Source organism: Frankliniella occidentalis, unplaced genomic scaffold (assembly GCF_000697945.3).
Source record: "Frankliniella occidentalis isolate FOCC.00 unplaced genomic scaffold, Focc_3.1 Scaffold36, whole genome shotgun sequence".
Taxonomy (NCBI): Eukaryota; Metazoa; Arthropoda; class Insecta; order Thysanoptera; family Thripidae; genus Frankliniella; species Frankliniella occidentalis.
Window position 1 is genome coordinate 1896495 of NW_026267166.1, and position 13486 is coordinate 1909980.

At 41.7% G+C, this 13486-nt stretch overlaps 3 protein-coding genes across 8 annotated transcripts in view; 1 reads left to right on the forward strand and 2 right to left on the reverse strand.

Moving 5' to 3' along the window:
* LOC113210735 (ABC transporter G family member 23) overlaps window positions 1–5690 on the forward strand; it is an 11394-nt gene extending 5704 nt beyond the window's left edge. Inside the window, exons 2-17 of the mRNA XM_026428846.2 lie at window positions 1048–1238; window positions 1326–1485; window positions 1643–1797; window positions 1890–1997; window positions 2081–2174; window positions 2248–2427; window positions 2510–2602; window positions 2686–2816; window positions 2896–3103; window positions 3190–3367; window positions 3456–3571; window positions 3640–3710; window positions 3804–3892; window positions 3969–4142; window positions 4302–4388; window positions 4462–5690. Coding sequence (XP_026284631.1) covers window positions 1048–1238; window positions 1326–1485; window positions 1643–1797; window positions 1890–1997; window positions 2081–2174; window positions 2248–2427; window positions 2510–2602; window positions 2686–2816; window positions 2896–3103; window positions 3190–3367; window positions 3456–3571; window positions 3640–3710; window positions 3804–3892; window positions 3969–4142; window positions 4302–4388; window positions 4462–4676 — 2250 coding nt within the window. The 3' untranslated portion in view covers window positions 4677–5690. The remainder of the gene's footprint in view (window positions 1–1047; window positions 1239–1325; window positions 1486–1642; window positions 1798–1889; window positions 1998–2080; window positions 2175–2247; window positions 2428–2509; window positions 2603–2685; window positions 2817–2895; window positions 3104–3189; window positions 3368–3455; window positions 3572–3639; window positions 3711–3803; window positions 3893–3968; window positions 4143–4301; window positions 4389–4461) is intronic.
* A 54-nt stretch (window positions 5691–5744) lies between these two features.
* LOC113210737 (cdc42 homolog) lies at window positions 5745–9389 on the reverse strand. Of its 6 annotated transcripts, none has more exons than XM_026428849.2 (7): window positions 9297–9389; window positions 9126–9187; window positions 8044–8171; window positions 7831–7903; window positions 7644–7753; window positions 7367–7564; window positions 5745–7258 (listed from the first exon to the last, which is right to left on the reverse strand). In XM_026428849.2, the coding sequence occupies exons 3-7, from the start codon at window positions 8146–8148 to the stop codon at window positions 7169–7171; spliced, it is 576 nt and encodes a 191-aa protein (XP_026284634.1). In that variant the 5' UTR covers window positions 8149–8171; window positions 9126–9187; window positions 9297–9389; the 3' UTR covers window positions 5745–7168. The 6 variants fall into 6 exon arrangements, with proteins under 6 accessions (XP_026284634.1, XP_052122128.1, XP_026284635.1 ...); XM_052266168.1 differs by having other exon boundaries at window positions 9288–9306; XM_026428850.2 differs by lacking the exon at window positions 9297–9389 and having other exon boundaries at window positions 8982–9130.
* Window positions 9390–9974: 585 nt separating this feature from the next.
* LOC113210736 (cyclic GMP-AMP synthase-like receptor) lies at window positions 9975–12970 on the reverse strand. The gene is made up of 10 exons (XM_026428847.2): window positions 12377–12970; window positions 12087–12238; window positions 11759–11929; window positions 11593–11678; window positions 11371–11515; window positions 11096–11263; window positions 10862–11023; window positions 10657–10785; window positions 10360–10564; window positions 9975–10283 (listed from the first exon to the last, which is right to left on the reverse strand). Exons 2-10 carry the CDS (start codon window positions 12222–12224, stop codon window positions 10192–10194), a joined length of 1296 nt encoding a protein of 431 aa, XP_026284632.1. The 5' UTR covers window positions 12225–12238; window positions 12377–12970; the 3' UTR covers window positions 9975–10191.
* Between the last annotated feature and the right edge of the window lie 516 nt (window positions 12971–13486).

Below are 13486 nucleotides of genomic sequence, written 5' to 3' on the forward strand. Positions count from 1 at the left end.
TCGGGGGCGTAAGTGCGGGGCGATAGAGGAAGGGTGAAGGTCCTCGCCTCGAGGGGATAAAGGGGGGGGGGACGTGCGGAAACGTGTTCCCAGCGGACATTTAGCGGGCTGTCCATTACAGCGCGTTAAGCGCGTGCCCCGCCCCGCTACGACCGAGCGCCCTCTGAGCTTCGCTGGTTAGCGTTCTGATGCCAGTGTTTGCCCCCACCCCCACCCCCCAGCGATGCACCTCGTCTCCTATCCTATGGCTGCGGTTCCCACCGCTGCACTCTGTTACCGGCCAGGCAGGCGGCATGGCGTCGTGGAAGTCCACGGTTATTTTCCTCTCCGCCGAACACACTTGCTGCTCGCCGGTGTCGAAAAGGCCCGCCTTTCGTCTTATTTCGAACAGCAAAGGTCGCCCCGCCCTGGCCCCACCACACCTGCCACACCCCGTGCGCGCAACTTGTCTCCGCTTCGGTGGCGCCCCGTTGGCAGTCGTTTGACGCACGTGGACTATCGCCGCGCCCCGAGCCCCGCGCCCCGCCCGCTCCGAGCGAGAGTGGTGGCGGTGGCCAGACAGATGAGACCGGTCATCCACACGCTGGCAGACCCGATAGCTCCTCCCTCTCACCCCCAGCGATCATTGTAATATTTCAGCGCGTAAGGGGACGTCCACATACCACGTCACGCTATTTTTTTACAGTTTTCACCCCCCCCCTCCCCCCACGTCACGCGGCTAACCGAACCTTCCAATGCTTTTGGTAAAGGATCGCCCACGCGACGACGGAGTGGATAAGAAATAATGAAAAGACGCGGAGGGACGGGCCGCCGTTTCATAAGGTGTCGAACACATGCTGGCGCTCGCCTTCTTGCTGACGGGGCGCATGATGACTGGCGGCGTGCAAAGAAACCCATCAGCATCTTTCGCTCGTTCTCTTTTTCACGCCGGCGGCGGCGTGCGCGGCGCGCGTCTATTTTTTTTTTTTGCGCAGGTTGCGGAGCGTTTCGACATGCGTTGTGTGTGTCTCCGCATGACCTGACGACGTGCTTTTGCTTTGCTCGCAGATGGCGGAGCTCATGGAGACGGGGGGCGTCCCCATGGGGGCGGGCCGCCGCCTCAAGACGCAGAAATCGACGGTGTGGACGCGGCGGCAGCAGGCCGTGTGCGTGCGCCGCGCCTACAAGCGCTACGGCTCCAAGAAGAACCCCAACCAGATCCTGGACGGGCTCAACATGACGGTGCCCAAGGGGACCATGTGAGTATACTACTGCGCCCCGACCGCGCCCGTCCGAACTGGCGAAGCCCGTCACACTCACCTGCTTCTCACCCCCTCTCGCCACAGCTACGGCCTGCTGGGCGCGTCCGGGTGCGGCAAGACGACGCTCTTGAGCTGCATCGTGGGGCGGCGTCGGCTCAACTCTGGCGAGATCTGGGTGCTGGGCGGCCACCCTGGCTCCAGGGGCAGCGGCGTGCCCGGCCCGCGCATCGGCTACATGCCACAGGTGAGGAGACTCCTGTCGATTCAATGTGTTTGTTAATGGCTGTCTGTGCGTAGCTAGCGAGACGGCGCGCGGGGCGGGCCCGCCCGCACGGCGCCCGAGCGCGACGGGCCTGCCTACCCGCGGGGCGCTCACGCCCGGGCTGGCCGTCTGCTTGCAGGAGATCGCCCTGTACGGCGAGTTCTCCATCCGCGAGACCATGATCTACTTCGGTTGGGTCGCTGGCATGACGACGAGCGAGGTGGAGGAGCGGCTCGACTTCTTCATCAACTTCCTGCAGCTGCCGCCCGCCACGAGGGCCGTCAAGAACCTGAGGTTCGGCCAGAGACACTTTTGACTAAGCTAGCGCCATGGCGCTCGAGGGGAGTGTGTGCCGTTCGCTCATGTTAACCATTCGTGTTCGACAGTGGTGGACAGCAGAGGCGTGTCTCGCTCGCCGCCGCCCTTCTCAACAACCCAGAGCTCCTCATCCTGGATGAGCCGACGGTGGGTGTCGACCCAGTGCTGCGACAGAGGTGAGTGGAGGACTGAGTACCTAGTACTGTAGATGGCGCGGGCTCACCGACTCAACACGCGTCACACTGTCGTTTCTGTCCAGCATCTGGGATCACCTGGTGGAGATCACGCAGGGGGGGCAGCGGACCGTCATCATCACCACCCACTACATCGACGAGACGAAGCAGGCGGGCATGGTGAGCACACAGCTTTACCGCCTCGGGAGGGCCTTAGAAGGCGAAGGCACTCACGCGAGTGTTTCTGATGCAGATCGCCCTGATGCGTGGAGGCAAGTTCTTGGCCGAGGAGTCCCCGGAGATGCTGATGCAGATGTACCAAAGCGACTCTCTGGAGAATGTCTTCCTCAAGCTGTCACTCGCTCAGATCCAGGGCAAGCGGCGTCGGTCCATCTACCTCAAGGAAGTGGCAGGATCTGAAGACCCGGCGGGGGTACGTACCGTTAGCACATTTACTGGTGAGCTCTAGTACGAATCATATGGAGAAAAAGACATTAATGATATATGACCTTCAGGAAAGTACGGCAGATGCGGCTTCCGAAATAAGTGGTGAGTTTGGAGATAATGTCAGTATTAAAAGTGGGCGGTCGGAGGGACACCATTCTGTGGTAAGTAAATCGTATTTCAAAGTTTTAACTGCAATCATTGGAATATTTTCAACCCAGTAATGTACTTTACTTCATTCCGACAGACCGGCCCTTCAGATCTACCCCCAGAGGAGGAAACTCCATTTTCTTGTAAAGATATGTTCATAATCTTTTCACCTCATCGTATGAAAGCTCTGATATGGAAAAACTTCCTGTGGATGTGGAGGAACTTTGGGTATGATTAGGTTTAATGTTGTCTTGTTTACTCAACAAATGTTAGTCGACAAATTCTAATGCATAACCTTTATTTGTAGTGTTATGGCATTCGTAATTGGCCTCCCAGTGTTACAAATTTGCCTGTTTTGTTTCTCGATTGGTCGTCCACCTTTGGGCTTGCACCTTGCAATTGTGAACAATGAACTGAACAACTGGACTGACCCCTGCCATTTTAACACAAACTGCACTATTGACATGTTGAGTTGCCGCTATTTAGCAGAACTTCAGAAATACAACGTTGTAGAGGTTTGGAGAATTCTTTATAATTCCTCTTGTACAATAATTAAAGGATTGAAAACAATGTTGATAACAAACTGAAACCTTAATACCAGGTTCCCTACCCTAATGAAATGGAAGCAAAGCATGCTGTTAAACTTGGTCATGCTTGGGCTGCTTTATCATTCCCAGGAAACTATTCTAGTAGTCTTTATGAAAGGCTTCAGCAAGGAAAAGATGCTGAAGATTCAGTTTTAGATTTCAGTAACATTGAAATTTGGATGGATGCATCAGGTACAAACACTGCATACTTGAACTGTGAAAATATCATTTAACTAGCAGATCTACTGATAATTCAAATTGGTGAACTATTTTCTTCCAGACCAACAAATCAATCAACTCCTGACCAGAAACATTCTATTATCCTTTGAGGATTTTGTAATGGATGTCTCAAGATCATGTGACTACCCAGAGAAAGTGGCTAAACTTCCTGTTAATGTGAGTTGAAGAAGGAAGGTTGCAATAACTTAATTCAAGTTCAATTGAAATCTAAATTTATTTTTCAGTTTGAAACTCCTATTTATGGAAGCAAAAATCCAAACTTCACCAATTTTGCTGCCCCAGGAGTTATCCTAACGTAAGTAATCAAAACCAGGGCAAAATAGAATCTGCTCATATTGCAGATTACTGATTTTTTTTTACATAACATGTTTTATTTTTTAAATTTCAGCATTATTTTCTTCTTATCGGTAGCCTTGACCTCCGGAGCTATGCTTATAGAGAGAAATGAGGGAATTCTTGAAAGAAGTTTGGTATCAGGTACCTATTTACATTTTGTGAATGCATTACTGCCTACATAGTCTCATATCATTTGTTTTATCCCACAATTTTACAGGAATTACTGGAACAGAGATTCTTTTCTCACATGTTGTAACTCAGTTTTCTGTTATGTGTGGCCAAACAATTATGGTACTTGCCTTTGCCTTCCTCACAGTGGTTGAAGTAAATGGGGATGTTGGATGGGTTGCTTTACTCACTGTGCTGACTGGTTTATGTGGAATGTGCTTTGGTAAGTCTAAAATAAAATTACCACTTGACAAGTTACTGTAAAAAGCCATACCTAATTTTTAAGAATGAAATCTATTGAAATTGGGTTATATTCTACGTTTTGATAAGAACAAATTTCGTCCATAGTAATGATTGAATTCAAAATAAATTAATTTTTCAGGTTTTGTTGTGTCATGTGCTGTGGACAATGAGCGAAATGCTACTTACATGGCCCTTGGAAGTTTTCTGCCAATTGTTATGCTGTGTGGTAAGTGTGCCTAAGATTTCTATAAGGCATTTCATTCCAACATATGGTAACACTTTTTCTATGGTTTCCCCAGGAATCATCTGGCCAGTAGAGGGCATGCATTACATCCTGAAATTCATAAGCTTCTTCTTGCCTCTCACCAAGTCAACCGAATCCATGCGAGCGATCTTAGCAAGAGGATGGACCATCACAAATCCAACTGTATACTATGGTTTTGTGTCAACCTTGCTATGGATAGCCATTTTCCTTACCCTCAGTATTTTGCTGATTAAGTTCAAGAAGGGCTAAGCTTAAAAGTTGTTCTTCAACCCTTTCTGTGATCATTTGTGCTCAAATTAACAATGAGCAGTCTGCCCTGTTTTCAAAAATGCTTCAAATTTCTTTTCAAATTAATAGGTTTTAAGAAGAATTTTACACTTTTGAGTCATTATTTTATCTGTAGGTAGTTAAGAATAATCATAATTGTGGTAAATGGACAAGGTAAAATCTTTAGAAATGATTTTAAGTTTTGTCACAAAAATCAGGTTATTTCCAGCCTGAAATACAGTACCATACCAATAACCATTTAAAAAATTGTGACCATTATTCAAATTTTGTCACAATGTTTGTACACTCTTGATCATTTGAATTTGAAGTGATTATACTGTATTAATAAATTTTATTGTGGTGTTACAAAGGCAACTTTAACCTTAGTGAAACAAATCTTTGCATTTTTATGCGATGGTATCCCCTTTAAAAAATGTATCACAATGTGTTAAAAATAACTTCTTTGAGATTGAAAACAGAATGTGGAACATCTCTTATTTATATCCATAATAAGTTTTAGTTTTCAAAGCAACCATTTCATAGTGCACTTTCGTGTTTTGCAGTTAGTCTACTGTGATTTCAGTGTACATGATGAACTGTACATAGGTCCATAGCTTGGGTGATAGACCCAAAATATTTTATGGCATGTAGATAGACAAGTATTAGCATAAGAATAAATTTTAATGTTGCAATTGTTAATCACCTGAAAAACAGCTCAACTAATTTGATTGTACCCACAATTCGATGGGAAAAATCTTATCGCTCTCTAGTTCCTTCTGTAAATAATATTGCATTTAGTCTAATGTAGACACGAATGCCTTGAACATGTATGATGTGATTCACACTACAAGCAATGTAACTTTGTAAGAAACTGTGTTGGCTTTAACAGCCTAAAAGGGGAAGATGTTGTGAATAGAGCTTAAAGTAGGTTAAGCTAAAGTTTGTTTCCTCTTGATATGAACTCTGTTTAAGAGCAATAAATGTTTTATGAACTTATTAATCTTCAAACTCCCCTAAAATCTCCAATGGAAAAATTAATTTCAATAGGAAAACATTTGACTTTTCTTTATTTTGTTAATAATTACATATCAAATTTTTTATAAACTTTCGCATTAAAATTACTGATTTAAAAATTAGTTATTTCATCATAAGGCTAATACACACTCAGTTAAATACCAGACATGATTAAATGCGGTATACTTGAAGCGAGGCTTCAAAACAAAGATGCATGTAACTGTTCGTAAGTCAATATCAATATGTACAATCTATGAACGGTAGTGAATATAAAACCTGATATGAAAACTGTCCAAAATATTGCCTTACAATCAGCAACCCTAGGGCTAGGTACCCAAGCAAACTAATGATGATAGATACAAAACTTTCTTCCTCATACCGGGGTACACTGCAGCCAACAGACATTCCATAGCTAAATATGGCAACATTCAGACGCACCAACTCCAATCCTTATCGGACTTAACAAGAGCCCACAAACATCCTTTGCTAGTAATGGAAAAATAGCCAATCCCTGCATTCCAAAACTTATTTGTTAATACTACCATATCTGTTAAATAATTACTAAAATGAAATACAATAAATTCGCCATATGGCTCCTCACGCGAATTGGCATGAAATACAGACCAATATCCTGGGCACAGCGAGATAGTCGAGTTAAAGCATAGGCAAACCAAACCATCAGTCAACAATCTCGCTGGCCAGCCAAAAAGTCTTTAACAGAATACACTAAAATGGCAGAAAAGGAAGCTTCTCAAATCACAAAATAAAATGAAATGCTGTCTATTCCTCCACAAAGGATACAGATTTACTTTTTTCTTTTTTTAGCGGAAAAACCCTTATTTATAAAATAAATAACCTTCTGTTTGAAGAATTCTTATTCACAGTCATATATTGAAAGGAACCTTGACTTCCATGAAATGGGTACCATTCCAGTCAGTCAAGCTGTCACATCTGTGTTTGTGCTCAACTTTTCCTTAATGAATGCAAGAAATGACGGAATTGAGAATGAGAGAAGGGAACTAGAGATCTGACTTTTGATGCAAAATGTATCTTTTTCTTTAATAATTTGATATCTAATTCAACTCCAATTAATTGTCATCCTCAAAAAATATTCACATGTATTTAGAAATTTGTAAAGAAATAAAATTGATTAATGAAAATCCATCCCTCCTTTCATTCCCTTAATAAATGCCAAATTGCTGCCGGGCGCACAAGCGCTTCAGTTTCAAGAACCACTCTGAGTCCTTTAACATTTGGAGATTTTGTACTCTCCAATGCCCACAAAACTTTTCCTGTGAGTTAAATTTATTTGATTGTTCCAAAATATGACATCTACTAATAATAAAATACAAAATTATTTTGATGCATGGGGGGAAAAGGGGATTAGGGGATGGATGACAAAATAGGCATTTACCTTAAGTGAGCGTGGACAATTGGCACAACTGCCAAGAGAAACCAGCCTACAATAAGACGCACCTTCTCCTCCTCACAGGTTCTGGTGGTTCGAGGGCAGCAAGGATTGCTTCATCAAAGACATTCTTCAACCCTTTCTGAAATTGGATAAATTTTCATATGAACATCCAAGAAGGATAAATATAGTGCAAAATGCAAATAGAGCACAATACAATTTAATATATATAAGGAAAAATTTATCTCACCTGAGTGAGTGCTGAACACTCAACATATTTTACTGCCTTTAACTCTTTTGCAAGTTTTTCACCTTGCTCAAATGAAATTGGCTTTTGTTTGTTTTTGGCCAGCTTTTCTGTTGTTGCAACATCATCTCTCAAATCTATTTGAGTACCAACTAGCAAAAACGGTGTTTTCTGACAGTGATGAGTTATTTCAGGAACCCACTGAGGAGAAATAAGGGAGAATTAGACAAGATCAGATTACAATAAACAGATACTTTGCACATCATAAACATGTCTATACCTTTTCTTTGACATTTTCAAAAGATGAAGGTGAAACTACAGAAAAACAAACAAGGAAGACATCTGTTTGAGGATAACTGAGCGGTCTCAGTCTATCATAATCTTCTTGACCTAAAAACAAAAATATTTTCGTTATAAAATGAAAATTAAAAAATAGTTATTTTGTTTTACTTTCAAGGAATACTAACCTGCAGTATCAAAAAGACCCAGGGTGTAAGGTTCTCCACCAATCATAACTGTCACAGCATAGTTATCAAAAACCTAAAATGGCAAAAAACAACAGGTATGTGAAAGAAGAAACATCGGTTCAATGTCAGTGTTTTGGCTAAGGATGCTATGAATTTCTGGCACAATTACAGGGGAGTTTAATGTACATGTTTTTTATTAACACAAATACTCACTGTGGGGACATACTCTGAAGGAAATTTATTTGTAGTATAGGAAATCAGTAGGCATGTTTTACCAACGGCTCCATCCCCAACAACCACACACTTGATGGTCTGCATGTTGCCAGATGCAATGCACACACCTGTAAGCAAAATATGTGAAATGAATAAATAGAAAAAAAAATTATTGTTGTTTTTGTTTACATATTGGATTCAAGTTTCAAAAATATTGAAATTTGAAGGGGGATTTCGCAACAATATTTGAGACACTTCTTGATTAAAATAATTGTCACAGTAAATAAGTTGAATTATAACATAACCAAGATCATGTGAGAGTTAGTCACCTTGTGATCCAACATTGGGAAAGGGGAGGGGAAAGGGAGGGTGAAGTGAATTTAATAACTGTCAAGAGGAGATACACAACTCAAACGGGAAGGACTACTGTCAATGAGTAAAGCGCACTTTTTCAAACGTTGAGATCAACCTCATGTAGTTCATAAAACCCACACGTCCACATATGACGGCTTGCCGGATGACACTTGGCCAGGCCCATCAAGCTCTCTAGAGTGGTAGGTAGTGGAATGGCAATTAAAGAACATGAAAGAGTGCTAAGCACCCAGCGCTTTATCAGCATGACAGATTAGGGAGAATAAAAACGAGTTTCTCGATGACGTACAAAGGTTTGAATCATTCCTTAGTACTCATGACGTAGACTTGTGTACAACCAAACACCGTGGTATCATAACCTACATCAATAATACGTATCCAAGAGGAATGACAAGGGGATTACTGATACACAAGCCGTGTATTTCTTTCACAATTATGGAGTTGTCATTATCGTAAAGCAAGTGCTTTTTTTGAAGCAGAGTGTAATAAAACAACGGTAATTTATATTGGTTAAGGAAGCCATCTTGATTACACCTGCGTAGGCCTAAAAGCGGCCCACCTCTTACCCGATGTTACACAAGTCTTAGGAATCTTTGCAGACGAACAAACAAGTGGAGCAGAAAAAATAAATCCACCAAAACATTTGCCGGACAAATGTTGATGCAACGGGACGCGAATATCACGAAAAAGAGACACTAAAATTCACTTACAAGTGTGAGTGTGTAAATGGGCGTCGACAAGCTTTTCTCGCAGTACAACAAACTCAGCAGCACTGAAAGAAAAACAATTTATGAAGGTGAATATGAGACCCATTGAATCCACAAGTCTCTAAAATAAATCCAAAGGAGACTGATAAAATTATCAAAATGTACAAGTTTAACCTTAAAAAATGAAGACTGTTTAGAAAATTTTAGTCGATTGGCACAGTACTCCCTTAACAAGACAATCAAAAGACACAAGGGAGATACTAATCGAACCAAAACGATGCCAGAAAAATTAACTTTCCGCCAAAGTAGCTGATAGACTACACCTAAGTGTAAAAGTGAAATCCCTCGCTCTAACGCATTGTCGTAAAATCCTTGATCTCACTTCGTAATCCAAATTCAAAGTATAAAAGAATGAGGAAAGCCGATATTGTGTAAATCATACATAATATCTGCCGAATGTCCGACGGTGAAATAACAGATGAGAAACGCCACCAATGATGAGAAATTTAACAGCTCAGCTTTTAGCCGCCACTCTCCGCATTTGTTTAAAAACAGGTTGTGTCGTGACCCTGTCAGCCAAACGACCCAACTTTCAAACTAGAGCTGAGCAATTCTAGTCCTAGAGCAGGACTATGGCTCGATAGTTATCTGGAATTCTGTGTCTTTGCACTACTATCTTACACGACCTTCAGTTCAGAAATAGCAGTGCTGGACAGCAAACTGCAATTTTGGGTAGGAAATGATGACTTCAGAGGAGAAATTGAAGTGGTGGAATATTTTTCTGGTGTCACATCCACATGACTGATATGAGATGAGAGGATCGTTTTTCATGGTAAAGAATTAGCAGTGACATCAAGCCGTCAAACATGTATAATTTCAAGTTCAACCAATTAAATTTTCACAAAAGTCATTTTGGTACAAATGCAAGCAAAGCTAACAAGTAAAGAAAGCAGCCCATAAAAACCCTAATTAAAACCCATCAAACATTTAAAGAAAAAAATTGAAACAGCTTTATTTAAAATTACTTATTGAGTTGAATCAAGAGCTCTCGTTCAGAATGTTAAAGGATCTATGAGCAGCGCTGTCTTTTTGCCAAAGGCTTATTTCCACTTCGATCAACAATGATGTCTTTTTTAATTTTAAGCAATTCTTCTGAGTCCACTGTAAGCAAATTCAATTTCCTTTCAACTCAAAGAGATGTCTTCTCAACCAACATTTTATTCTCAGTCTAACTTACGTAATGTAGAGGCGATAATGAAGTGATCACATTTGCTCTCGCACTTGCTCTGCAAACCCTCATAAATTCTGTTATTTATCTTCTGAAGTGTACAATATACTTGCTTGATTTGATCCTTTGACAATTTTCCTAAGAGATTATGCTGTTTGTCCCAATAAAATGGAATCTTGCCTTTTCCGTACCATTCAGTTAAAACAGTTAACATCTAAAAATTAGACAAGCAGCATAATATTAAGACAACAAGACAAGATCTTTAAATTGGGTTCCTCCTTTGAAGTGAAACATGTGCAGACTTACATGGAGGAATGTTGAGCTGAGCGGCCGACGCCAGAAATCATTATTTTGTCTTTCCTTTTCTAACATAAATACTGTCTTCAGTGCATACGAACTCATTTTGTACTGGTCAAATTTTACATCACGTAATTTCTGTAAGTTTTGAAGTTAACAAAGTTTGATCATTAGTCTGATTTTTTAATTCTTCAATGATTCACATCTAATTTACCTTGAGTAATTTTAGAACAGCCTTGAAATGATTTAAATTATGAATGATATACGATTCTTGATTGTGAAAGGAAAGTCTCCACTGCAGGCGAGCAGGAATATTGCCATCAGCAGTATTTTCTTCAGGCTTTAACGGTTTGGGAACCAAGTTCCAAGTCTTATCCTGTAATGTGAAACATGCTAAGTTTAATTCCTCTCTCAATGTAGAAAAGAAATCAGTATTTTTTTAACACACCTGTGTATCTGCAGGACATTGCCGGATGTGATGAGGCCAATCTTTTGTTTGGAATTCAAAGGCTGGCACTAAATCTATGCAGAATTGAGTGATTCCCAAATAAGTGGATCCACTAGAATCAATATTAACTTCAACTGTCACAGCAGGACCAGATTTTCTAGTCCCTATCTGTAAAAAAAAAAAAAAAGAAAAGAAAATACTCTGCATAAGTCACATCACTGATGTGTTCAATGAATTTAGATTATGGTAACCTCGATAGTATAGCATATTTTTACCTCGTAACAAGTACCCTCAATTTCCAGTTGATATTTTTTGTTAGGTAATGGAGGCAACGTGGCTAAAGCTTTATTAACCACACTTTCCATCCAAAATCGTAATTTATCTGATAGTATGTTACCATTATCATCAAACCAGTCAGGTCTGTAGAAATATAGAAATTCCTTAAGTATTCCCCTGAAATCTTATTAAATCACAATGTATTCGACATCAAACTTTACCTATATGTTCTACATTTTGAGCTCTTCACAATCTTGAGACCATTTTGAACATTTACAGTTACATACGAAGGGGAGGCAGGTGTAAACTTTTACAGAAGAATGCAATGAATTAAATCATACTAAAACAAAGAACTATTTTGTGTACAAAATTTTAAAAATCAATTACCTTTATGTTTTTGTAAAGTGCAGGCGGCAGGGTTAAAACAAAATTTTTGTCAAATTCAATAGGATGTCCTATTTTTAATTTGTCCCAAAAACTTCCAGCGACTCTTTCTTTTTGGAATATCAAATTGAACAGATTATCTTCCTTCCTCATCATTTGAATCAGTACTTTTGTCTAAACCAGAGAGCAATTTGGAGTTACTCAACACTGACAAATTCTTTCAAACTATGAAATAAAGCGTAAACCGTACTCATGCTGTAGACCACATGTTTGTAAAGCCCTGATAATTTTAATCAACATATTACAGTTACAGCCGCAAACAATTGCTTACCACATTTTCTAAATGACGCTTAAAAAATTTGACATCAGGAGGCTTTAAGGAAACAAAATTCGAGCTAATGTATTGCAGAATGGCATCCTGCACAGCATAATCTTCCTGGGTTAAGTCCAGGGAACGAGATAGACTCATGATTGCGCCGCAAACTGTAAATTGAACTGACAAATTATCTAGCCAGGCTAAAACCTAACCTAACCTTCATCAAAAATACCCCGACGATGGATTATGATCGAACCGAGTTTTAAAAAATACACATCATGTAAGTTAGCACACGTTTTACGTACCTTCCTTGTCCAACTCTAAAGCTCTTAGGCAATAGTGACAGCCGGTTGTAAAACGGAATCGTCGAGTTAGCAGCCAAGCCGCCAAGCCGCAGCGAGGGAGCGAGGGGAATCACCGAATCACCTAGGTCGTGACTGAAGAAGCAGCACAGGCGGTATAGGAGTTTGCGGGCGAGCAGCGGGGGTGAGGAAAATCGTGACCTTCGGCGGGCTTGCCTACCTACCAGGCGATCTCAGCCATTTGCAAAGTTGGTGGTAAATTTTACTTACAGTAATTTTGTAAATGTCCGATACCCCAGTCTAGCTTCTTTGGCTGATTCCAAGTCGGAAAGAAGAGCTTTTGCCTTCCAACAGAGATTCGTCACAAAACGTCAGATTGACGGAATGATGTGAAAATGAAGTTTTTTCGTCTAAACATACGTTATAGTGATGCGAATTTTCATCATTTTGACGGTTTGTGACCAATCTCTGCGATCTCTGTTAGTAGGCTGGAGGAACAGTCACAAATTTTAAATTTACGACACATCATGGAAAATTTTCCGAACCGTAAACATACTATTTTCACTGTGTTTAGTAGTACCGGGGGACCAGGCTATGACATGCCAGTACGTGGGGTTGCCTATGCACCAGGGGCTGCAGGCGCGGGGGAGTGGTGGGGGAGCTGCCACTTCCCCGCTTACATACTCGCCGTACGCCCCCCACCTTGTTTGTAATTTGTGGGTACCCTTGGGACGAGTTGTGGCTGAGGGCGCCTGGAGGGTAGGCGGGCCCGCAATACATACTCGTCGTGCGCCCGCGGCCGTACCCAGTGAGTGGGTGACCCTGGGATGAGTTGTGGCTGAGGGCTCAGTTGTGGCTGAGAGCGCCTGGAGGGTAGGCAATCCATTCAAAAGCTGCTCTTCGTGTTTGGGGCCCCCTGGGCCCCATTGCTTTGGTTTTTACGCATCCGGGGCCTTTCGGCTCGTCACGGACTATGTGCAGAGCATGTCCTTACCTTCTGGTTACTTCCTGAAGGCTTTGGATTTCATATTACCCGAATATTGGTGTTCTATAGTCGGGTCGGATTAAGCTGACTCTGGCCGCCGGGTTTGTGGCCACAATTTTGTGGCCACA

What these genes read in the sequence shown, in the direction of transcription:
- LOC113210736 (XM_026428847.2), bottom strand. Translation starts at nt 12,224, where the DNA reads ATGAGTCTATCTCGTTCCCTGGACTTAACCCAGGAAGATTATGCTGTG. An exon ending in CACTTTACAAAAACATAAAG is followed by an intron (nt 11,679 to 11,758) that starts GTAATTGATTTT and finishes CTTCTGTAAAAG; the next exon opens with TTTACACCTGCCTCCCCTTC. An exon ending in TTGAGGGTACTTGTTACGAG is followed by an intron (nt 11,264 to 11,370) that starts GTAAAAATATGC and finishes TTTTTTTTACAG; the next exon opens with ATAGGGACTAGAAAATCTGG.
- LOC113210737 (XM_026428849.2), bottom strand. Translation starts at nt 8,148, where the DNA reads ATGCAGACCATCAAGTGTGTGGTTGTTGGGGATGGAGCCGTTGGTAAA. An exon ending in CTTCAGAGTATGTCCCCACA is followed by an intron (nt 7,904 to 8,043) that starts GTGAGTATTTGT and finishes TTGCCATTTTAG; the next exon opens with GTTTTTGATAACTATGCTGT. An exon ending in AGTGTTCAGCACTCACTCAG is followed by an intron (nt 7,259 to 7,366) that starts GTGAGATAAATT and finishes ATCCAATTTCAG; the next exon opens with AAAGGGTTGAAGAATGTCTT.